At 37.6% G+C, this 26475-nt stretch overlaps 1 protein-coding gene across 8 annotated transcripts in view; it reads left to right on the top strand.

The window, feature by feature from the left end:
- The window catches only part of TMCC1 (transmembrane and coiled-coil domain family 1), a 221227-nt gene that overhangs the window by 48805 nt on the left and 145947 nt on the right, over positions 1 to 26475 (top strand). For 7 of the 8 annotated variants that reach the window (XR_003796691.1, XM_029242590.1, XM_029242591.1 and 4 more), the window contains 2 exons: positions 7314 to 7369; positions 11395 to 12096. Coding sequence is in view for 6 of the 8 variants with exons in the window: in XM_029242590.1 (XP_029098423.1) it covers positions 11521 to 12096 (576 nt within the window). In the remaining 2 variants the exon portion in view is untranslated. Of the gene's footprint in view, positions 1 to 7313; positions 7370 to 11394; positions 12398 to 20432; positions 20485 to 26475 lie in introns of those variants that run through there. The other variant, XM_029242599.1, reaches the window with a different exon arrangement.

Below are 26475 nucleotides of genomic sequence, written 5' to 3'. Positions count from 1 at the left end.
TCTTTTGTTTCCCGGTCCAAGATCCAGGGCAGAGTCCGTATAGTCTCCTTTAATTTGGGACGATTCCTCAGTCATTCTTTAACTTTTGTGAGTTAGACCAGTATTAAACTGGTATTAGGCCTCCTTTATACTTAGATTATTGAGGACCCCAAAAAGCTTTTGTTTATTTGGATTATGTTTATTGATATTTACTGTATTAGCAATCAAAACAGATTTTAAAGAATATTTAATTAATTTAAAAAGTAATAAACCCATTACATGTTAATATGAATAACACGTCATTTTCTAAAATAATATTTAATAAGAGTAGGATTATTTTACATTTGTGCCAATCTCTTTAATGTTTGACTTCATACAAGACAGCTAGATTCTTATATCCCATTAGCCCTAAGAGCCATGAGAACGTCACGTTATCCTCATGAGAGGGTGAAAGTGAAAAAGGCAAAAAATGTCTCAATATTATCATAAGGGTTATGATAATAACCCTGTTGTTTTCTCTTCTTGAGGTGGTTTTGTCTGGTTTTGGTATCAGTAATGCTGGCTTCATAGGATGATTAGGAAGTATTCCCTCCTCTTCAATTTTTTGGAAAAGTTTAAGAAAGATTGGTATTAGTTCTTCTTTAAATGCTTGGTAGAATTGACCAGTGAAACAAATCAAGTCAGGGCTTTTATTTGTCAGGAGATTTTTGATTACTGATTCAATCTCCTTACTCTTTATAGGTCTATTTTCCTATTTCCTCTTTTTTTTTAAAAAAAAAATTTTATTTATTTATTTATGGCTGTGTTGGGTCTTTGTTGCTGCACGTGCGCGGGCTTTCTGTAGTTGTGGCGAGCGGGGGCTACTCTTCGTTGTGGTGCGTGGGCTTCTCATTGCGGTGGCTTCTCTTGTTGTGGAGCACGGGCTCTAGGCACGCGGGCTTCAGTGGTTGTGGCTCGTGGGCTCTAGAGTGCAGGCTCAGTAGTTGTGGCACACGGGCTTAGTTGCTCTGCGGCATGTGGGATCTTCCCGGACCAGGGCTCGAACCCGTGTCCCCTGCATTGGCAGGCGGATTCTTAGCCACTGCGCCACCAGGGAAGTCCCTTTCTATTTCTTCTTGATTTAGTCTTGGTAGATTTTGTGTTTCTAGGAATTTGTGAGCTAATGTATGGTCTGTCCTGGAAGGTGTCCCATGTGAACTTGAGAAGAATGTGTATGCAGTTGCTTTCGAATGTCCTAGTCTTTAGGGTCTTGCTCCCGATAGGGGGGAAAGGAGGCGGGGAGAAGGATTGGGAGAACAGGAAACCAGTCCTTTAAATAAATCCCTTGGAAGTCACTTAGCTGGAGAGGGAGGGCCTTGCAACTACAGGGTGGTGCGAGGTGGTGGGGAGGTAAGGTGCAACAAAAATGGGCACCTGTCTCTTTGCAGCTTTGTGATCAGAAGCAATAATCAGTGATCAGGGCATAGATCTGTGATATTTGGAAGACAGGGTCTTTTTTTTGCCCACCCTAGGTCCCACAAGCTGTGTCCAAGCTGTTGTAGGAACCTTGCTCAGCTCACGTCCATGTTGCTGGAGGAAGCTGCGTAGCTGCTACAGTGCTAAGAGTTGAAATTGAAATTAAATGCAACTTATTGTCCAAGCCTTCCCCCCTGGAAGATCCAAGCCTTAAATAGACTCCATAGTTCCAAAATACATCAGATAGAGTCTGCCAGTGCATTTGCTGTCTAGCAGTTATCAACTACTCACTGGGCAGTCTCACTTTGACCATATTTCTCACTTTAATGAAACACTGTATCTTAGTATTTTGTATTCTCATGTTTGCGTGTTCATTCATTCACAGAACAGTTTAAGCTAAGGCGCTGTAACTACCTGTTCTTTGTAGTCACTGTAAGGTCCTCTTGCTTTGGCCATATTTATTGAATAAACTCAAGGAAGTGTGATAAAACTATATTTCTGACTGAAGAGATTACATTTTTCAAAGTAGTAAATGTCTATTGAATTTCCTTGATTATATCTTTCTCATTTCTGTCTCAAGAGAAAGATTTGTTTTGAGTGTGAATGACTGGGCTGGGAAAAGATGTTGCTAAATCACAAATCCCCTTAGGAGGTAGCTGGAAAAATGTTGTCCCTTATAAAATAGAAGCATGAGAAGAAATAATGACTTCAAGAATAGAACTGTTGAATAAATTTGCAGTGTAGCAAAGCATAAAGTATGTGTTACCATTGAAACCATCTCAAATGACCTACAGTGAAGGAGAAAGAGCATAAGTTAGAGACTTTTTTAAAATCTGAAAAACATGATGAAGTTTCATTTCTAAACTTTGTGTTCATCCATTTACTCTAGAGAGATTTACGACTGGCTCTGCGGCAGTTGAGCAAAATTTGACATTCTGAAGGCGTATTGAAATGTAACATATGTTATATGTTTATTATGAGTGTTTTTTCCTTTTTCTTTTGAATGATGTATTGTGACTGCTTGATGATGTAAGAAATTTGAAATCAGGATTTAAAAAAAATTGAAGTATAGTTGATTTACAGCGTTGTGTTAGTTTCAGGTGTACAGCAAAGTGATTCAGTTATGCACACACACACAAACACACACACACATATATCTATTCTTTTTCAGATTCTTTTCCATTTTAGGTTATTACAAGATATTGAACATAGCTCCCTGTGGTATACAGTAGGCCTTGTTTATCTGTTTTATATATAGTAGTATGTATCTGTTAAGCACAAAGTCCCAGTTTATCCCTACCCCCTTTCCGCTTTGGCAAGCGTAAGTTTGTTTTCTCTGTCTGTGAGTCTGTTTCTGTCTTGTAAATAAGTTTATTTCATTCTTTTTTATGGCTGAGTAGTAGTCCATTGTATACATAATACCACATCTTCTTCAACCATTCATCTGTTGATGGACATTTAGGTTGCTTCCATGTCTTGGCTATTGTAACTAGTGCTGCTATGAATATTGGGGTGCATGTATCTTTTTTAATTAGAGTTTTCTCTGGGCATATGCCCAGGAGTGGGATTGCTGGATCGTATGGCAACTCTATTTTTAGTTTTTTAGGGAACCTCCATACTGTTTTCCATAGTGGCTGCACCAGCTTACATTGGGAAAGTCCTTATTTCCTCTTCATTTATGAAGGATATTTTCACTGGATATAGAATACTGGTTTGGCAGTTTTTTCTTACATTTTAAAGTTGCTACTCCAGTATCATCTTGCTTGCACAGTTGCTGACAAGAAGCTTATTATAATCCTTATCCTGTTCCTCTGTATATAATATGTTTTCCCCTCTCTGACTGCCTTCAAGATTTTCTCTTTGCCTTTCAGCGATTTGAATATGATATGCTTAGTTTTTTTGTTTTTGTTTTTTTGTTATTTATCCTGTTTGATGTTTTTGGACCTTTTTAAGTCTGTAGTTTGGTGTCTTGTTACTAATTTTGGTAAGTTCTTGGCCATTCAAATATTTCTTCTGCTCTGTTCTTTCTTCTCCAGGCACTCTGAGTGTTACACGGTTTGATATTTTCCCACAGTTCTTGGATGTTTTTTTTCTGTTTTATTTTCCTATTCTTTTTCTTCCTTACATTTCAGTTTGAGCAATTTCTATTAGCCGGTCTTCAAGTTCACTGATTCTTTTTTTAGCTGTTTCAAATCTACTAATAAGCTTGTCAGAAGCATTTGTTATTTATTACCATGTTTTTTCCACTTGATTTTTTCTTATTTCCATGTCTCTCTGAAATTACCTATCTGATCTTGCATGTTGTCTACCTTTTCCATTAGAGTCTTCACTATATTAATCATGTTTTAAATTCCCTGATAACTCTAAAATCTATATCATGTCTGAATCTAGTTCTGATAATTGCTTTGTTTCCTCAAACTGTGTTTTTATTACTGCCTTTGGCATGCTTCATAATTTCTTGTTGAAACGTGACCATTTTGTATAGAACAGGAAGTACTGAGGTAAATATCTGATATGCTTGGAGAACACTGCAAGTTTCCTTCTGCTAGTCCTTTAGGGTGGAATTTGAATTAATCTGTTAGGGGTTGAGCTATGTTTAAACATTATTATTGCTATGGTTACCAGAGTTGACATTTGTTGTTGCCATGGAAACCAGAGACTTCAGATTTCCCTAGTGTCTCTTATCTCCCTGCTTGGCTTTGGGTTTTCCCTTTGTGCTGTTTCACACAGTGAGTTCGTCCTTTGCAGCTATATTCCATTGTTATTTTTACTCAAAGCTTATTAGCCTGGTAGTGGAGGGTGGGGGGAGTTCTGTGGTGGTTTGTTAAACCTCAGATTTTGGCAGGCACTAGAACCTGGATCTTGGAGCTGTGGCCTTCATAAAACTTTCTACTTCTAGGAGTGGAGTTGTTCCCCGTCCTTGTTTTTCCCCAACTGCTGCATCTGGGTTAGGTTTTCTAACACCACCCCCCCCCCTTTTTTTAAGGCAAAGTTTTTTTTTTAAATAGATTTTAACCAATAATGGTTTATTCTTTATTTGAATTTTCTATTTAAAGCAGCCTTCTCTGCCCCTGTATTTTATTTTATTTTATTTTATTTTTTTGGCCATACCACAGGATCTTAGTTCCCCAACCAGGGATCCATCCCATGCCCCCTGCAATGGAAGTGTGGAGTCTTAACCACTGGACCACCAGGGAAGTCCCTAAGTTAAAGTTTTTAAAGCCCTTTCCCCCTGTATTAAGATTGTTACTTTAGAGAAATAGTGAAGATTGGGTGTAGTCTCCTTTTCTTTCTTCCAGCTATAGTGAGATTCTGCCAGTGTTCTCAGGGTACAGGCCTTGGTGATTTTTTTTTTTCTTGCAGATTAAATCTTTCATTCCATAGGGAGATAGGGGAAATAGATCTGGGCTGATTGGCATTGGCTGCCAAGCTCCACAGAGGTGGGGGCAGGGATGAGGAACTTTCTTTGCATTTTCTCAGATCCCCTCCCCCCCGCCCCCGCATTAGAGAGCCTTTTGGGGTTTCTGGAGGAAAAGCCTGTAATAGGGTGGAAACTCTCCTGATTGCAGCCCGCAGAGACTTTACACTCTCATGCTAGCCCACATTCAGTCTTCAGCAATTTATCATAATTTGTGGTTTAATCTTCCTGACCGCAATGGGATTCTTTCATGCTCTTGGGGCTGTATTTCCTTTGGTTAGAGAGAAAGGTTTCTCTCTTTTAGGGTTTTGGGTGCTTGTCCAGCCTCGGTATTGCTTCATCCCATCTGTATTGCCGACAGGTTGGGTCAGGAGACGGTGTGGGTGGTGGGGAGAATGTGGTTTCATCTACTCTTTCTAAACCTTAGGAATCCACATTGTGGTCAGAATAACTTGTGAAACTTGCCTTAGTGCTCAGCATATGGATCAGTTTTTGTAAGTGATCTCTCTGTGCTTGATAGAGTATTTATTCTGCAGTTACTGGGTGCTGTGTTATATATATGTCTGTTTAGTTCCAGTTTGTTAACCATGCTATTCAAATCTATATTTATCTCTTTATTTCCTCCTATTTAGGTCATTTAGTCTATCAATTACTGAGATAGATGTTAAAAATTTCCCCATTATGATTATGGATATATTTCACTTCTCCTTGTAGTTCTGCTAAGTTGTGCTTTATGTATTTGGAGGCTATGTTATTGCATGCATACAAATTTTAAATTATGTCTTCCTGATGAATTCTACATTTAATCCTTTGAATTACTCCTCTGTTAACGCTTTTTGCATTATAATCTACTTTGAGTACTATTAATAAAGCTAGAGCAGCTTTTGTTTAGTTTATGTTTGTGTGACCTTTTCCATACGTTTTATTTTAATTGTTCTCTATATTTTTGGTGTGATTCTTTTAGACACCATAAGATTGAAATTTTTTTTTTTTTTGGCCATGCTGCGCAGCTTGTGGGATCTTAGTTCCTAGACCAGGGATTGAACCCGGACAACTGCAGTGAAAGCACCAAGTCCTAACCACCGGACCACCAATTCCCTGTTTTTTATTTAGTACAATGATTTTTTTCTTTTGGTCCACTTACTTTTAATGTAATTACTGGAATATTTGGGTTTACAGTTGACATCTTATATTTTGCTTTTTATATGTTCTACTTATCTGTGATCTTGCTTTCCCGCCTTTTTGCATTTATTTGGGTATTTTAATTCTACTTTTCCTTTCTATTAGCCTAGTAGTTATATACTCTTCTACTATTTTTAAATGTTTACCCTAGAGATTAAAACATTTAACATGTATTTGCTTTCTTTTTTTCAAATATGTAAGTTTATTTTTTCTCAACATAATAATAGTCATAAAGTACAAAATTCAAAAGGTAGAAAAAGTTTAAAGATGGAAAATCCTCCATTCACATCTGCCCACCAGCCACTTAGTTCTCCAGATGACTCAGAAATGAGTATCCACCAGTACAGGCATCTGGCCTCTTCACTAGCCCCCAAACGTATACTGTATTTACTGATCTGTGCTGTGTTTACTGCTCTCTAGCTGGGAATCTTGGCCTATATCTTCCTGCTTATTCATCCATCTTCTCATCCTTCATTAAAGCTTCTTTCTCCTTCTTGAAGCTTTTCTGGACAAATCTAATCTAACTAATCTTCTGCTTCTGATGGTAATCACAGTTTTCCTCCCACAGTTTAGCACTTAATTATGTTGTTTTGTGCTGTTTTTCTTAAGTTGCAAGTATGTAAATCTTACTTTCCATCCTAGATTGTGAGTTCCTTGAGGGTAAGATAGGATACGTTATTTGGTCTGTATAATGCTGAGCACAAAGCAGATGCCCCCCAAATATGTGCCTAGGTAAATTGCTTCTCTGGTAATGGCTGTCAGAAACTTGTTTTCCAGGAAATTTTCAATTTTGGTGCATCTTGAGCCTCAATTGTTCAGGGTAGATATAGTTTTTAAGAGTTGCTTTTAAATATAAAATTGCAGGTAGACAATTGGAAGCTACTTGAAAAATATTTGCTTATAAAATTATGCTGTTTTTCATGTATGTACTTGTTTTGCATTTCATGTTACTTTAAGATCAGAATTAATGGAATATCCATTCCTAATTCAGTATCATAGTGTAAAAATATTCATTGCTATTTATAAAACACGCCACTTTCTTTTTTAAGTATTGACAAGTTTCTTTTTTTCCCAAGGTATTTTTCCTTGATTACAGTTTTTTATTATACCTTTGCAAAATTAGAAAATACTAAAAAACACTAGAAAAAATTACCCTACTCCCACCAGTGAGAGATAAGTGTTAACATTTTGTTATGTGTATACTTACTTTTCTTTGTTTATATAGATGTTTCTGTCTTGTAAGTTTCTCACTTTGTATTTCTTAATGTTTGCTTTTCAGCTTTTCCTAAAAGGATTCCAGAACACCTTAGAAGTGCTTGAGGAAGAGTGATAAAGGCAAGTATCCAACTCTTTATCATCAGTGAAATAACTTGGTTCATAGCCAGACCAGAAAGCTTTGGTCACCATATCTATCACAAAAACTAAACAGTTGGGAAGAAAAACTTAAAGGAAAAAAAGAAAGATAATTCATATATAATTTGGAATTTTTTTGCAAAACTGTTGTAGAAAAATTCTTTAAAATTCTGAGAATTTAACAAAGTTATCTGAAATACCTGGTTTGTTGGTGGCTACCGGTTTTCTTCCTCTTTTTTCCCCACTTTTCACCCCTTCCCCCGCCCCCTTTCTCCCATGTCCTTTTGTTCCCTTTGCTCTTTACCCATTTCCTCTGGCTTACTAAAAGAACTTTACTTTTCAGAGAAGCTGAATGAATAAAAGAGAAGCTAACATTTCCTTCTTTCGAAAGCACACTTAGCTTTACTGTTGTACTTGTTTGTGTTAAACCAGAGATCTCAATATGGTTATTTGGGAAATTTTATAAACTGAGCAACAGTTACTATTGATTTGAATTTTACTACTGTCTTACAGAAGAAAATAGGGGAGTTCTAAAAAACTTTCACATTATTGAATTCCTTTAGTGCTTGCTTTTCTTACTGTCACAAGTTTTATATAATTAATTATTATAGCATTACTGTCTTTGGTATTTTTGGCATAGCATTTGACCTTCCTTAATATTTGTCACAAATTAAAAGGTGGCCTTCAAGATTTTTTCTTGGCCTACAGAAAGTTTTACCAAGTTTCACAGTATTTGACAAGAAATATTTCTTTCTTTTTCTTTTTTTTTTTTTGGACAAGAAATATTTCTTGTTTGTGTTGATGTCACAGCAGTAATGCAGATGATAGGTACAAGTACCAGATTACATTTTATAATCAGTGCAACAGGTTGTTTTTAAAAATTCTTGTCTAACAACTTGATGTTCAAAGCTCAATTAAGTTTCTTTAGTGTTCCATGTTAAGTAAGCTTCTGTTAGTATCATTAATATATGTTTTGCCTTTAGAAATCCCAGAATTTATTACTCTTCTTCTAGGTAATCTTTGCAGCTATGTCGCTATCCTGTGCAAGCTCTGGCTTGAAAATTAACACTTTATTTCTAGGTTTTCCTAGACATGCTGGCATTTCCTTGTAATTGATCATTTTGAATTATTTGAAAATAAATAATGTAGACATGCTAGTGAAATCTCAAATGAAGTTACTGACATTTAAAATATACCAGATTCTCCATTTTTTAAAAAATAAGAAGCAGGTGACTACCTGATTAGTTTATAATACTCTTTAGAGTATTTATAATACCTAATACTATGTAAATGCTATGAAAATAGTTATAGATGCAATGTAAATGCTATATAAATAGTTGCTGGGCACATGGCAAATTCAGGTTCTGCTTTTTGGAACATTCTGGAACTCCCCCACCCCCAATATTTTCCATCTGAGATTGGTTAAATTGAAACTGATTTGCTGAGTAATAAATTCCTGCTATGTTTATATATGAGACAAGTGGGTCATTTGGTTTTCCAGCTAACTTTGACACCATTCCTCTCTTCATGGTATCTTTTATTCTCATGGGAGAAGCTTATTTTACATATTTACTTTCAAAATCAACCAAAAAAAAATCAGTTGTATTATTTAGCTAATGCAATATAAATAAGAAAAAAAGTAAATTACTTCCTCATTATCAGCCTGCTGCTTTCACAGTGGAAGAAGAGATTACTTGATATACACTGTTACTGGATTATCTTGGTTACATAGCCCTTTTTCTCTGAGAAGCTTAATGCTTTGCAGAGTGAAAATAATTCAATAACTATTAGTCTGTGCTACAAACTCTTGAGAGAAGATGAGGATAATTAAACACATACACTATTGGCAACATTTTTCCCCACAAGGAGCCACAGAAAACTCCAGTACAAGCCAAGACAGTTGTTAATCTAGTAAGGATTAAGGGCCTCTTTCTTGGCTTTTGAAAAGGGAAAAGGAAATATAAAGCAATACACAGTCAGGAAAAAGGTAGGAGGCCCCCAGTGGTGTGGCAAGATTTCGGTGTGGCCACAAAGAATTTGAGTGAAAGGCCGTGAAATTTCCCATTCTCATGGCTCCTACTCATTTGCTTAGTTTGGGAGCAAAGAATTTTGTGGTATTTAGACAGTAGGAAGGTACTGGTGAGAGACAAAGGTCTTTAACCCTGTCAGCACAGTTTACTCTCCTGAGTCATGAAGAGGTTAGCAGATGGGAAAATAGGCATGAAAGAATATGGTCAGCAGAGCCACAATGACAATGTCCATATACATGATGAGAAGGTCTTCTGAGAGTAGTTACCAGGAAGAAAGGTCTAGTGGGTTTGCATTCCTGTCCCTTTGACCTCTAGTAGCCTGGAGGTCACAGTGAACTCTTAAATCCAGCTAATTTATGCCTTTTAGATTGCTACTTGGTGGCCAGGGGTCTGCATATCCCCAGAACGTGACCGCCTTAGGTGCTTCACTAGTAGTGACTTAGACTGTTCAAAGTACTTGGTGTAGTGTAGGGAGTTTTAAAGCTGTTTGAATGAAAGTCTGAGGTAAAATATGGAAATAAAGACCTTCCTACACCATATTTTGCCCTCCCTAGCAGGTTCTGTACATTAATACAATTTTGTTTTATATATTTGCAGAAACTCAATTAAAAAAAAACACACTTTCTGCTTTGAAAACTCTCATCCTTACCATCCCCCTCCCTTTTTTTGGCATGTGATTTCTGTAACCATGGCAATTGTGCTGACCTTGCATCTCTTAGTTTCATCTTCCTTTTAATTTCCTGCATTTAATATTGGTATGTGGTTGCTATTTGACCTTTCTTTTTCTCTACTTTTAGTCATAGCTGGTTACTGTGTCACTTCTTTGCTTTTGAATTTTTGTGAATACAGTTGTCCCTTGGTATCCTTGGAGGATTGGTTCCAGGACCCCTGCAAATACAGAGATCCTCAGATGCTCAAGTCCTTTATATAAAATGGCATAGTATTTGCATATAACTATGCACATCCTCCCATATACTTTAAATCATCTTTAGAGTATTTATAATACCTAATACTATGTAAATGCTATAAAAATAGTTATAGATGCAATGTAAATGCTATATAAATAGTTGCTGGGCACATGGCAAATTCAGGTTCTGCTTTTTGGAACATTCTGGAACTCCCCCACCCCCAATATTTTCCATCTGAGATTGGTTAAATCTGCAGATGTGGAACCTGTGGATATGGAGGACTGACTGTGTATGGGAAGCCTCTGTCAGGGTTGACACTGTTCAAAGAAAGGCATTTCTTTGAGTATCTTATCTTGATAGCTGGTACTGAGCAAAGCTTTAGTCTCTCTGAAGACAGATTCTCTCTGGATCATTCACTCATATGGTGCCAAAAGGTCATTTGGGCTTCAGCAGAGAATTCAACTTATAAGATTTTAATTTACATTTTCTTCTCAAAAGAGCAAACCTATCACTTCTAGTTGCCAGTGACCTTGATGAGTATGAAAGTTAACCAGAAATTCCTCTTTTCCATTAAAATCCACATATAGTTAGGTTGGGATATTCACTTCTCACTATTATTCTTTGAATTTACTCTACTGAGCTTTAGCGTACAGATAATTGTGATTTTGAATGAGAGGAATAATTTAAATTGCCTCAGCAAGACTGTATATATTGAATGCTCTGTGCTCTGTTCTCCCTTATTCCCCAAGTAATGGCTGTTCTCTTAAATATTATGGTTTCCATTCCAAGATGACTCCTCTAGTATTCAGTTCTTCTTCATATTGAAACTTGTAGGATTTTTTAAAACGTTGCTCTTTTCATTTCCTGTGTACTTGTTTCTGAGCTTTTTCTCCTATTCTAGAAGATAATCATTACCCACTATCTGGAAAACTATCTTTTAATCTTCTGATTAAAGATTGCTTAATTGTTTGGCTAGTGGCATGTTTTTCTTTGTTTTAACCCTGGAGTTTCTGCATGGATTTATAATATGAGGTTCTTTTTTTTTTTTTCTTTTCTTTTTTAACATTAGATAGGCATGAAGCCTTCGTCTCAAAGCTGCATGTGTAGTTACTGTTGAAGCAATGCCTACCTAATTTGACAGCCTTGGTGTGTTTAAAAATTTTTGAGTTTGCAAATAATCGTATTAAGTCTACTGATGGAGCCTTCGGGCAGTGAACAGTTATTTGAGGACCCTGATCCTGGAGGCAGATCCCAAGATGCAGAGGCCAGAAAGCAGACAGAATCAGAACAAAAGTTGTCTAAAATGACCCACAATGCTTTGGAGAACATTAATGTGATTGGCCAAGGCTTGAAGCATCTCTTCCAGCACCAGCGCAGGAGGTCATCAGTGTCTCCACATGATGTGCAACAAATTCAGGCAGATCCAGAACCCGAAATGGATCTAGAAAGCCAGAACGCGTGTGCTGAGATTGATGGTGTCCCCACCCACCCCACAGCTCTGAATCGTGTCCTGCAGCAGATCCGAGTGCCACCCAAGATGAAGAGAGGGACGAGCTTGCATAGTAGGCGGGGCAAGCCAGAGGCCCCAAAGGGAAGTCCCCAAATCAACAGGAAATCTGGCCAGGAGATGGCAACTGTTATGCAGTCCTGCCGACCCAGATCTTCATCCACTACTGATGCTCCTACCAGCTCCACTGTGATGGAAATAGCTTGTGCTGCTGCTGCTGCTGCTGCTGCGTGTCTGCCAGGGGATGAGGCATCTGCAGAACGGGTAAGTCTGTTAGATTATCTGTTAACTTATTGTTCTTTGTATCTAGGACTCTGCAAACTTTGCTTTGGTGACTAAAAAGATGTATCTGGGCTTCGCTGGTGGCGCAGTGGTTGAGAGTCCGCCTGCCGACGCAGGGGACACGGGTTCGTGCCCCGGTCCGGGAAGATCCCACATGCCGCGGAGCAGCTGGGCCCGTGAGCCATGGCCACTGAGCCTGCATGTCCGGAGCCTGTGCTCCACAACGGGAGAGGCCACAACAGTGAGAGGCCCGCGTACCACAAAAAAAAAGAAAAAAAAAGAGGTATCTATCTCATCAAGTACCTCAAAGTTGTGGCAAAAGATGGTTTCCCTTTTCATTAAATAAGTGAGATGAATAATAATCGTTATAGCTAATAATGAATCCTTATAATTATATTCCTATTTGCTTCCTAACATATTGCTATATTTTATTTTAACCTTTTGCTAAAACCTTCAGTATATTTCATGTGCTCTTCATGTATTATATGAAAAGGCTCAGTTTTATGGTAGAGAAATAAAGATGCTTTGTTTGTTCTTGTTGCTTTAGTTTTGCGCATGAACTGGCTTTCTTACATTAGTGAACATAATGAATAGAGCTCTGGAATCTGGGTTTGTGCTTAGCATGGAAATATACTAAATTGCTTATAATTTCATTACACACTGTACCACATTATCAGCATTCAGTATACATTTTGCTTTCTACAGTAGAACGTATGCATTCTTACCATTTACTCTTTTTAAAAAAATTTTTGAATTTTATTTTTTTATACAGCAGGTTCTTATTAGTCATCAATTTTATACACATCAGTGTATACATGTCAATCCCAATCACCCAATTCATCACACGACCATCCCCACCCCCACCTGCAGCTTTCCCCGCTTGGTGTCCATACGTTTGTTCTCTACATCTGTGTCTCAACTTCTGCCCTGCAAACCGGTTCATCTGTACCATTTTTCTAGGTTCCACCTACATGCGTTAATATACGATCTTTGTTTTTCTCTTTTTGACTTATTTCACTCTGTATGACAGTCTCTAGATCCATCCACGTCTCAACAAATGACCCAATTTCATTCCTTTTATGGCTGAGTAATATTCCATTGTATATATATGCCACATCTTCTTTATCCATTCGTCTGTCGATGGGCATTTAGGTTGCTTCCATGACCTGGCTATTGTAAATAGTGCTGCAATGAACATTGGGGTGCCTGTGTCTTTTAGAATTATGGTTTTCTCTGGGTATATGCCCAGTAGTGGGATTGCTGGATCATATGGTAATTCTATTTTTAGTTGTTTTTTTTGTTTGTTTGTTTGTTTTTGTGGTACGCGGGCCTCCCACTGTTGTGGCCTCTCCCGTTGGGGAGCACAGGCTCCGGATGTGCAGCCTCAGCGGCCATGGCTCACGGGCCCAGCCACTCCGCGGCATGTGGGATCTTCCCGGACCGGGGCACGAACCCGTGTCCCCTGCACCAGCAGGTGGACTCTCAACCACTGCACCACCAGGGAAGCGCCCTCCTTTTAGATTTTTAAAGAACCTCCATACTGTTCTCCATAGTGGCTGAATCAATTTATATTCCCACCAACAGTGCAAGAGGGTTCCCTTTTCTCCACATCCTGTGCAGCATTTGTTGTTTGTAGATTTTCTGATGATGCCCATTCTAACTGGTGTGAAGTGATACCTCATTGTAGTTTTGATTTGCATTTCTCTAATAATTAGTGATGTTGAACAGCTTTTCATGTGCTTCTTGGCCATCTGTATGTCTCCTTTGGAGAAATGTCTATTGTGGTCTTCTGCCCATTTTTGCATTGGGTTGTTTGTTTTTTTAATATTGAGCTGCATGAGCTGTTTATATATTTTGGAGATTAGTCCTTTGTCTGTTGATTTGTTTGCAAATATTTTCTCCCATTCCGAGGGTTGTCTTTTCATCTTGTTTATAGTTTCCTTTGCTGTGCAAAAGCTTTGAAGTTTCATTAGGTCCCATTTGTTTATTTTTGTTTTTTATTTCCATTACTCTAGGAGGTGGATCAAAAAAGATCTTGCTGTGATTTATGTCAAAGAGTGTTCTTCCTATGTTTTCCTCTAAGAGTTTTATAGTGTCCGGTCTTACATTTAGGTCTCTAATCCATTTTGAGTTTATTTTTGTGTATGGTGTTAGGGCATGTTCTAATTTCATTCTTTTACATGTAGCTGTCCAGTTTTCCCAGCACCACTTATTGAAGAGACTGTCTTTTCTCCATTGTATATCCTTGCCTCCTTTGTCATAGATTAGTTGACCATAGGTGTATGGGTTTATCTCTGGGCTTTCTATCTTGTTCCAATGATCTATGTTTCTGTTTTTGTGCCAGTACCATATTGTCTTGATTACTGTAGCTTTGTAGTATAGTCTGAAGTCACAGAGCCTGATTCCTCCCACTCCATTTTTTTCCCTCAAGACTTCTTTGGCTATTCGGGGTCTTTTGTGTCTCCATACAAATTTTAAGATTTTTTGTTCTAGTTCTGTAAAAAATGCCATTGGTAATTTGATAGGGATTACGTTGAATCTGTAGATTGCTTTGGGTAGTATAGTCATTTTCACAATATTGATTCTTCCAATCCAAGAACATGGTATATCTCTCCATCTGTTGGTATCATCTTCAATTTCTTTCATCAGTGTCTTATAGTTTTCTGCATAGAGGTCTTTTGTCTCCCTAGGTAGGTTTATTCCTAGGTATTTTATTCTTTTTGTTGCAGTGGTAAATGGGAGTGTTTCCTTAATTTCTCTTTCAGATTTTTCATCATTAGTGTATAGGAATGCAAGAGATTTCTGTGCATTAATTTTGTATCCTGCAACTTTACCAAATTCATTGATTAACTCTGGTAGTTTTCAGGTGGCATTTTTCGGATTCTCTATGTATAGTATCATGTCATTTGCAAACAGTGACAGTTTTACTTCTTCTTTTCCAATTTGTATTCCTTTTATTTCTTTTTCTTCTCTGATTGCCGTGGCTAGGACTTCCAAAACTATGTTGAATAATAGTGGTGAGAGTGGACATCCTTGTCTTGTTCCTGATCTTAGAGGAAATGCTTTCAGTTTTTCACCATTGAGAATGATGTTTGCTGTGGGTTTGTCGTGTATGGCCTTTATTATGTTGAGGTAGGTTCCCTCTATGCTCACTTTCTGGAGAGTTTTCATCATAAATGGGTGTTGAATATTGTCAAAAGCTTTTTCTGCATCTATTGAGGTGATCATATGGTTTATATTCTTCAGTTTGTTATTATGGTGTATCACATTGATTGATTGCATATATTGAAGAATCCTTGCATCCCTGGGATAAATCCCACTTGATCATGGTGTATGATCCTTTTAATGTGTTGTTGGATTCTGTTTGCTAGTATTTTGTTGAGGATTTTTGCATCTATATTCATCAGTGATATTGGTCTGTAATTTTCTTGTTTTGTAGTATCATTGTCTGGTTTTGGTATCAGGGTGATGGTGGCCTCATAGAATGAGTTTGGGAGTGTTCCTTCCTCTGCAATTTTTTGGAAGAGTTTGAGAAGGATGGCTGTTAGCTCTTCTGTAAGTGTTTGATAGAATTCACCTGTGAAGCCATCTGGTCCTGGACTTTTGTTTGTTGGAAGGTATTTAAGCAGTTTCAATTTCATTACTTGTGATTGGTCTGTTCATGTTTTCTATTTCTTCCTGGTTCAGTCTTGGAATGTTATACCTTTCTAAGAATTTGTCCGTTTCTTCCAGGTTGTCCATTTTATTGGCATAGAGTTGCTTGTAGTAGTCTCTTAGGATGCTTTGTATTTCTGCAGTGTCTGTTGTAACTTCTTTTTCATTTCTAATTTTATTGATTTGAGTCCTCTCCCTTTTTTTCTTGATGAGTTTGGCTAATGGTGTATCAATTTTGTTTATCTTCTCAAAGAACCATCTTTTAGTTTTATTGATCTTTGCTATTGTTTTCTTTGTTTCTATTTAATTTATTTCTGCTCTGATCTTTATGATTTCTTTCCTTCTGCTAACTTTGGGTTTTGTTTGTTCTTCTTTCTCTACTTCCTTTAGGTGTAAGGTTAGATTGTTTGAGATTTTTGTTTCTTGAGATAGGCTTGTATAGCTATAAACTTTGCTCTTAGAACTGCTTTTGCTGCATCCCATAGGTTTTGGATCGTCGTGTTTTCATTGTCATTTGTCTCTAGGTATTTTTTGATTTCTTCAATCATCTCTTGGTTATTTAGTAACGTATTGTTTAGCCACTATGTGTTTGTGTTTTTTACGTTTTTTTCCCTGTAATTCATTTCTAATCTCATAGTGTTGTGGTCAGAAAATATGCTTGATATGATTTCAATTTTCTTAAATTTACTGAGGCTTGATTTGTGACCCAAGATATGATCGATCCTGGAGAATGTTCTGTGCGCACTTGAGAAGAAAGTGTAATCTGCTGTTTTTGGATGGAATGTCCTATAAATATCAATTAACTCTATCTGTTCTGTTGTGTCATTTAAAGCTTCTGTTTCCTTATTTATTTTCATTTTGTATGATCTGTCCGTTGGTGTAAGTGAGGTGTTAAAGTCCCCCATCGTTATTGTGTTACTGTCGATTGGGTGTATATTTATTTATAATTGTTATATCGTCTTCTTAGATTGATCCCCTGATCATTGTGTAGTGTCCTTCCTTGTCTCTTGTAACATTCTTTATTTTAAAGTCTATTTTATCTGATATGAGTATTGCTACTCCAGCTTTCTTTTGATTTCCATTTGCATGGAATATCTTTTTCCATCCCCTCACTTTCAGTCTGTACGTGTCCCTAGGTCTGAAGTGGGTCTCTTGTAGACAGCATATAGATGGGTCTTGTTTTTGTATCTGTTCAGCAAGCCTGTGACTTTTGGTTGGAGCATTTAATTATTGATACGTATGTTCCTATGACCATTTTCTTAATTGTTTTGGGTTTGTTTTTGTAGGTCCTTTTCTTCTCTTGTGTTTCCCACTTAGAGGAGTTCCTTTAGCATTTGTTGTACAGCTGGTTTGGTGGTGCTGAATTCCCTTAGCTTTTGCTTGTCTGTAAAGCTTTTGATTTCTCCATCGAATCTGAATATGATCCTTGCCGGGTAGAGTAATCTTGGTTATAGATTCTTCCCTTTCATCACTTTAAGTATATCATGCCAGTCCCTTCTGGCAGTGTAGAGTTTCTGCTGAGAAATCAGCTGTTAAGCATATGGGAGTTCCCTTGTATGTTATTTGTCGTTTTTCCCTTGTTGCTTTCAGTAATTTTTCATTGTCTTTAATTTTTGCCAATTTGATTACTATGTGTCTCGGCGAGTTTCTCCTTGGGTTTATCTTGTATGTGACTTGCTGTGCTTCCTGGCCTTGGGTGGCTATTTCCTTCCCATGTTAGGGAAGTTTTCGACTATAATCTCTTCAAATATTTTCTCAGGTCCTTTCTCTCTCTCTTCTCCTTCTGGGACCCCTGTAATGCAAATGCTGTTGTGTTTAATGTTGTCCCAGAGGTCTCTTAGGCTGTCTTCATTTCTTTTCATTCTTTTTTCTGTATTCTGTTCCACAGCAGTGAATTCCACCATTCTGTCTTCCAGGTCACTTATCTGTTCTTCTGCCTCAGTTATTCTGCTTTTGATTCCTTCTAGTATAGTTTTCATTTCAGTTATTGTATTATTCATCTCTGTTTCTTTGCTCTTTAATTCTTTTAGGTCTTTTTAAAACATTTCTTGTATCTTCTCGATCTTTGCCTCCATTCTTTTTCCGAGGTCCTGGATCATCTTCACTATCATTATTCTGAATTCTTTTTCTGGAAGGTTGCGTATCTCCACTTCATTTATTTGTTTTCCTGGGGTTTTATCTTGTTCCTTCAATTGGTACATAGCCCTCTGCCTTTTCACCTTGTCTGTCTTTCTGTGAATGTGGTTTTTGTTCCACAGGCTGCAGGATTGTAGTTTTTCTTGCTTCTGCTGTCTGCCCTCTGGTGGATGAGGCTATCTAAGAGGCTTGTGTAAGTTTCCTGATGGGAGGGACTCTTATCATTTACTCTTAATGAACAGGTTTTTTTGGTCTGCCTGGAAGGAGAACTAAGCATAACAAATTTAGGGGGAACTCCATTCATATAACTCTAACTTCATCTCTCAGTTATGCTTAGTTGAGGCACTAACCTCAAACTGTTTCAAACTAGGGTTTGAAAACTCAGATACATGTAGCCAGGTACATAGTGACAGTGAGTGAACTCAAGTGTTAGAGGCTTGGATGGACTAAAGAAAGAGTATGTGCCCTGTCTAAAGGGACAGTGTCTTCTGAGCTTTAGCTGATTGTTGTAAGTTAGGACTGTGAGCCCAGTATTGCCAAGGCTTCTGAATATTCAAGAGAAACTAGAAAGTTAAATGAATAATCTCTTGATTTTTAACATACTGTGCAAGCCAAAACAGAACACATTTGTGGGTGAGGTCTGTCCCTTAGTGTCACCAACTTGCTATCTTTTGGCTTTACTTTTATGTATTCCTTAAGGCTTTTATGATAGTAAATCACTTTCATTCTGTGTCTCCTTCTGGCACTAGTAAGTTTATTTTACAGCATATTTAACCTAGAAATCTAAATATTGAGTCTAGGACCTTTAAACCTCTCCTATCTAAAGAAGACACTAGGGGCTTCCCTGGTTGTACAGTGGTTAAGAATCCGCCTGCCAGTGCAGGGGACACAGGTTCGAGCCCTGGTCTGGGAAGATCCCACATGCTGTGGAGCAACTAAGCCCGTGCGCCATAACTACTGAGCCTGTGCTCTAGAGCCTGTGAGCCACAACTACTGAGCCTGTGTGCTGCAACTACTGAAGCCCACACGCCTAGAGCCTGTGCTCTGCAACAAGAGAAGCCACCACAATGAGAAGCCCGCGAGCCACAGCGACTGAGCTCGCATGCCGCAACTAGTGAAGCCCACATGCGTAGAGCCGTGCTCCGCAGCAAGAGAAGCCACCAAAACGAGAAGCCCGCGCACCACAACGAAGAGTAGCCCCCACTCTCTGCAGCTAGAGAAAGCCCGCACGCAGCAGCAAAGACCCAACAAAGCCAAAAATAAGTAAATAAAATAAATTAAATAAATAAATAAAATAAAAAAGACACTAAAGAGAAACAAACAGATAGTGGACAGTAAATCACTTTAAGAAGTTAAACGTGTCAGAAAAGCAAATCCACCAGAATAACAGAATCATCAGAATAATGATTCACTTCATTAAAATTAAAAGTATAAATGAGGAAAAGTAGCATATATTTATGATGTAATTCAAGTAAAAAGGACATTTGGTCATCAATTATGCAATGTACTTGGCAATACAAACTAACAATGTGATTGTATAATTTGTCTTAATCTGTACCAGAGAACATTAAGAAATTTATTGGTAGTGATTCTAGGATTACAGACTTTTATGTTATAATGAAAAAGCATAAGTAAAGCATATTGTATGCATTTATATTGTTTTGAAAACTTCATAGAAACAAAGCCAAGGGAGAATCTTTTTTCATAAAATTGTTTTTTTTAATGTTCTTTGTCAACTTTACTGACATATACTTCAATAAAACCCAGTAATTTTAAGTGTGCAGTTTGATTAGTTTTGAGAAATGAATAGTCATGTAACAGCAATCATGGTATAGAACATCTCCATCACCCCAGAATGATTTCTTATGCTCCTTTGCTGTAAGTCCTCTGTTCTCTAACCAACCCTTGGCCCCTGGCAACCACTGATTTGCTTTCTATCACTATTGTTTTGCCTTTTCTAGAATTTAATGTAAATGGGATCATACAGTGCATAGTCTTTTGTGTTTGGCTTCTTTCACTTGGCATAATGCTTGGGAGTTTCAGCTATGTTCTTGGCATCATTTTTATTGCTGAATAGTATTCCATTGTGTATCTATTTGTTTATCCATTCACCAGCTGATGGACATTTGGATCATTTCCATTTTCTGGCTATAATGAATTAAACTGCTATGAACTTTTGGATATAGGTCTTACAGACAGTCAGTAAAAGTTTTTATTATCAAAAAAATTATTTAAAAAGATATGTACTTTGAATATTTTATTTTATTTTTATCTTTTAATTTAATTTTTTTTTGGCTGCACTGCATGGCTTGTGGGATCTTAGTTCCCTGACAAGGGGTCGAACCCAGGCCCCAGCAGTGAAAGCACCAAGTCCTAACCACTGGACTACCAGGGAATTCCCTTATTTTAAAAATTTTATTGAAGTATATTTGAATATTTTATTTTAACTTAAAACTAAGGTTGTCTTACATTTTATTTTCCTTTTTAAATTGAACTATAGTTGACATACAGTATTATATTCATTTCAGATGTACAGCATTGTGATTTGACATTCACATACGTTATGAATTGATCACCACAGTAAGTTAAGTAACCATCTGGCACCATACAAAGTTATTACAATGTTATTAACTATATTTCCTAGGCTGTACATTACATCCTCTTCACCCATTTTGCCCGCCTCCCCACCCTTCTATCCTCTGGCAGCCACCAGTTTGTTTTCTCTATCTATGGGACTCTCTGTCTTGTTTTTCAGATTCCACATATAAGTGAACTCACATGGTATTTGTCTTTCTCTGACTTATTTCACTTAGCATAATAGCCGCTAGGTCCATCCATGTTGCTGCAAATGGCAGGGTTTCATTCTTTTTTATGGCTGAGTAATACACCATTGTGTATATATCTTGTTTATCCATTTATCTATCAGTGGACAGTTAGATTGCTTCCATATCTTGCCTATTGTGAATAATGCTGCAGTGAGCGTAGGGTGCATATATCTTTTCAAATTAGTGTTTTCATTTTCTTTGAATAAATACCTAGAAGTGGAATTGCTGGATTGTATAGTAGTTCAATTTTTAATTTTTTTGAGGAACCCTCATAGTGTTTTCCATAGTGGTTGCACCAATTTCCATTGCCACCAATAGTGTGTGAAGGTTCCCCTTTCTCTGCATCCTCGCCAACACTTGTTATTTGTTGTCTTTTTGATGATAGCCATTCTGAGAAGTGTGAGGTGATATCTCATTGTAGTTTTTTTTTGTTTTTTTTTTTTTTTTGCGGTACGCGGGCGTCTCACTGTTGTGGCCTTTCCCGTTGCGGAGCACAGGCTCCGGACGTGCAGGCTCAGCGGCCATGGCTCACGGGCCCAGCTGCTCCGCGGCATGTGGGATCTTCCTAGACCAGGGCATGAACCCGTGTCCCCTGCATCGGCAGGCGGACTGTCAACCACTGTGCCACCAGGGAAGCCCTCATTGTGGTTTTGATTTGCATTTCCCTGATGATTAGTGATGTTGAGCATCTTTTCATGTATCTGTTGACCCATCTGTATGTCTTCCTTGGAAAAATGTCTTTTCAGGTCCTCTGCCCATTTTTTTAATTGGATTGTTTGGTTCTTTGATATTGAGTTGCGTAAGTTCTTTATATATTTTGGCTATTAACCCCTTATTGGATATATCATTTGCAAATATATTTTTCCATTCAGTAGATTGTCTTTTCGTTTTGTTGATGGTTTCCTTCACTGTGCAAAAGCTTTTGAGTTTGATGTAGTACCATTTGTTTATTTTTGCTTTCATTGACCTTGCCAGAGGAGACAGATCCAAAAAAACAATACGGCTAAGACTGATGTCAAAGAGCATAACATTTTAAAAACATAAATCTACTATTGGACTTCTTTTCCTTTCTTGTACTCATTGTATGGACTGTAATTTCTAGATTTAATTTTTATAAAGTGGAGTGATATCTTAATGACACTTGTGAAGCAGTTGGGGTCCGAATCTTAGGTTTTAATAATCTCTTGAAATGTCTTGCCCACCTTAAATTCATTTTTTTAAAAGCAGCTTACCTGTATTGAGTCTTAAAGTGCTTTACTTAGTTTTCATAGAAACAACAGCCCTTTTTCTACTCATATCTGATTGGTTTATTTAGTTAAACTATTTAATTATAATGAGTATAAGAAACTGATATGGGAGCAAGATATGTACGGAAGTACTAGCCATGAACATTGATTCTCATGAGGGCATAAAGTCCACATGTCTTTTGAAGAAAAGAGAGAGTTTAAGAATAATATGACATAAAAAAAAAGAATAATATGACAGGTTGGTTAAGTAGAGATTAGTCTGGAGAACTTCTACTCTGCTGTATCTTAGTATGTGAGATTGATCATTTCAAATTCTAAATATTGGCTTCTCTATTTTTATATTTATTTTTTTCTCTCTTGAGTCAGAGTTCTGAGTATGAAAATGTTTCAGTACTGGTTATAAACATTTAAGTACACTGCTATTTCTGTCCCATGGAGTTAATATCATTCTTATAGACGTGCACGTGCATGTAACCATGTGCACACACAACCGGAAGACAAATGTTGAGTTGATTTTCAAGTGTATCCATTGTGTTTGAAAGCTACCTGCTTTTGCCTTAGCCATCTGCCACATAACCAGTCTAGTTGTTTTTGTTTTTATTATTATTATTTATTTACTTACTTATTTTTGGCTGTCTTGGGTCTTCGTTTCTGTGCGAGGGCTTTCTCCAGTTGCGGCAAGTGGGGGCCACTCTTCATCGCAGTGCGTGGGCCTCTCACTATCATGGCCTCTCTTGCTGTGGAGCACAGGCTCCAGACGCGCAGGCTCAGTAGTTGTGGCTCACGGGCCTAGTTGCTCCGCGGCATGTGGGATCTTCCCAGACCAGGGCTCGAACCCATGTCCCGTGCATCAGCAGGCAGATTCTCAACCACTGTGCCACCAGGGAAGCCCCCAGTCTAGTTTTTAAATTAGATTCTTGGCCTTTAAGCTCGATTACTTTAAAAAAAAAAAAATCAGATTTGGCAAGTATTTATTTGTGCCTAATATGTGCAGACCATGGCTTTGACCTAATGTTGGAAATGGGACCTGGTTGGAACAGTCATGACATGTTGAATACAAAGGTTCTGTATTCCCTTTCTTTTCAGGTTTACTAACGTCAATCTTTTTCTCACAGAAAAATCTTATTGACAAATTCAGTCCGCTACAGTACTTGTATATACTTGGTCAAATTACATTATTTAAAGGATCATCTTCAAATTAGAAAGGCAGATTGATATAGTCATAAGCAGTTTTATCTATAAGTGCTTTGTGATTTGAAAGTTAAAAAGTTAATTTTTTTGAATTCGAAAGAAATATGTCCAGTGTAGAAAACTTTGAAAATACAGAATATTTTGGTGTTTTTTCTCAATATATTACTTACATATGAAAAACATATAGAAGAAAATTTAAATTTATTTTTATTTAGTTTTATTAAGATTAACATTTTAAGATAAAACCAGAATCTTATTAAATGCACAGTTTGTTTTTCTATTATTTTTTATTAAAGTTCTATCGTGATCATTTTTAGATACTTACAAATATTCTTCATAGATTTTGACTGACTGCATAATATTATAACATATTTTGTTGTAATGCCATAATTTGTATTAACCATTTTTAGATATTCAGTTGGAGATGGAGAAATTAATATATTTAAATTTTCAATGTAATTTCCTTTATGTAAAACTATATGAAATATTAATCAAGAGATATTTAAGAGTACCTAGTGGTAGTGATGATAATGATAGGCTACCATTCGTCTTGTGCTTATTATGTGGCAGACAGTGTGTTTACACAAGTTATGTAATTTTCTCATTAATTCTAAAACAGCCCTCTCTTTTGTATTTTCCCTTTTTTGTTGATGAAATAACAGAGGCATAGAACAGTTAAGTGTGCCATGATTTCACAGCTAGCATATTTCCAACTAGAGTGTTTCAGAACTAAAATAGTAAGTCTAGGCCATTTATATTTTGATTAGCTATGTTTTAGTAACTGCTGTGTGCTAGACACTATCTGATTCGAAAAATCTTCTATCATACCGAACTCTCTCTCCATTTTTATGTATTGGGCATTGGTCAGAGGAATTTGGGAAAGCTTTGAAGGAAGGGCAACAGGATTTTGTTGGGGGTAATAGGGAGTAAGGATATCCTCTACGTTAAAGACGTTTTGGAATAAAACTAACTAGTGTTTTCTTAGTAAACTTACAGTCTTTCAAGGTATATTACGGACTTGAACAATAAGGCCCGTGACATTTTGGATGATATGTTGAGAGAATGCCTAGTGTCCACAGGGCTTGCAAGACAGGCGCCAGGTCTTAGCTTTGTATCCCTCCGAGCACCTAAAAGGACAACATTTGACACACAAATACCTCATGCAGAAATAGCATTTTAGGGTATTTACTAACTAACGAGCAAATCCTCTTCTCTGTCTATATCTTAAGTGTTGTGTCCTTCTAAGTTTTAACCATAGCCTGTACCACTCTTTTTACTCCTTTGTGAACTTAAATGCTTCCACAAAATTTTGGTCTCCAACCTGACCAATCCTATATGATCTTTGGAATTGGCTATTCATCTGTTGGTTGTCTGCATAGACAGTTCAAACTCATCATTTACAAGTTTAAATTCATCATCATCATCTCTCATAAACTTTTTTGCCTTCTAGTGTGTTTTTTGTCTCAGTTGTTTCAAAACTTGAGTGAATACAGTAAAAATCACTTCGGACACTCGTTGAAAATAAGATTTCCGTGCCCCATTCCCAGAATTTCTGATTTAAAAGATCTGGTATGGAGCCTAGAAATGTGTATTTTTTAAAAAAAATAAATTTATTTATTTATTTTTTGCCGTGTTGGGTCTTCATTGCTGTGTGAGGGCTTTCTCTAGTTGCGACGAGGGAGTGCTATTCTTCGTTGCAGTGTGTGGGCTTCTCACTGCGGTGGCTTCTCTTGTCGCGCAGCACGGGCTCTAGGCTTGTGGGCCTCAGTTGTGGCATGCAGGCTCAGTAGTTGTGGCTTGCGGGCTGTAGAGCGCAGCCTCAGTATAGAAACGTATATTTTTAATCAAGGCGTCAGATGATTCTAGTGCAGTCAGCCCATGAGTTTAAGAATTACTGGATCTGAATTTCTGGAGCCACCAGTCACCCGGGTTGGCAAGCTTTGAGTTATCTGGACCCCTCCTACTCTTTAATCACATGATCCCCATTCTCCATTCCTAAATCAGTGTCCTAGTTTAGGCCTTCATTCATCTCATTGCCCTTTCAAAGCCTTTCTCCATGCTGCGCACAGCTTGTGAGAGCTGTCTAAAATCAAAACAAATCATTGTCATTTCCACTGCTTAAAAACCCTTCACTGGCTCCATCATTTCCTGAGGGATATGTTCCTTGAAATGACATGCAAGACCTTCCATGATTTAGCCCATGTGGACTTCTTTACCTCATACCACTCCCAGCTCATACAGCAACTAGCACTCCTTTCCCACACTTTTTATTCTTCCTCTAAAGTTTTTCCTATTTCCATATTTTGGCTTATGCTTTCATTGTCATTCATTCAACAAACATATATTGATATGTTCTAGGCACTGTGGATACTGTGATGAACAAAAACAGATGTGATCCTTACTTTCATGGAGTTTATTATCAGATGGGTACACATATTAAATAATCATTTGGCGAATTCCCTGGCGGTCCAGTGGTTAAGACTCCATGCTTCCACTGTAGGGGGGGCGGGTTCGATCCCTGGTCGGGGAAGTAAGATCCTGCATGCTGTACAGTGCGGCCAAAACAAACAAAACTAAAGTAAAAAAAAAATCATTCAAGCAAATCTAAATTTTCAGCTGTGACAAGTGCTACTAGAGCCTGTTACTGGAACATTTGACCTAGTTAAGGAAGTCAGGGTATACTTCCATGAGGAAGTGATAGAGATCTATAGGATAAGCTGGGGTAATTAGGTGATGGAATGAGAACTGCACGTGCAGAGGTGCTAAGATAGAAGGAAGTTTACTGAGTATGAGGGATAGGATGGCAGGTGTGTATGTCTGTGTGTGTGCACATGGAAGCACTCAATAGTTAAGGCTGGAGAGAGAGAGAGGAAGCAGTTCATACAGAGGTTTGCAGAGAGTGTTAAGGGGTTTTTCTCTACCTAAGAGGAATGAGTAACATCAAAGCATTTTAACACGTTACTGACCGGGCGATTTTTGCAGAAACTAACACCTGGGGCCGTAATACATCTCCAGTCAAAAATGTGTTAAGCAAGTGGGGGCAGTTTCAACTTTGTGATTAGAAAATATCACTATGCTTATAGCATGGAGAATGGATTGACTGGGTTCAGATGGAATGCAGGTAGATGAGCCAGATGGCTGTCGTGTCCAGGTGAGAGATGACAGTAGTTTGGATCAAAGAAGTGATGATGGGAGTGGAGAGAAGAATTACCTAAGGGTAGGAGTGTGTCTTATTCATATTTCAATTCCCCATGCCTAATACTTTGGCCTTTGGATTATTTGTTTGATGAATTAGTAGTAAATAGAGA

This window comes from Monodon monoceros, unplaced genomic scaffold (assembly GCF_005190385.1).
Source record: "Monodon monoceros isolate NGI ecotype Baffin Bay Population unplaced genomic scaffold, NGI_Narwhal_1 Super_Scaffold_3, whole genome shotgun sequence".
In the NCBI taxonomy this organism is placed as follows: domain Eukaryota; kingdom Metazoa; phylum Chordata; class Mammalia; order Artiodactyla; family Monodontidae; genus Monodon; species Monodon monoceros.
This window is presented reverse-complemented; position numbering and strand designations above follow the sequence as displayed.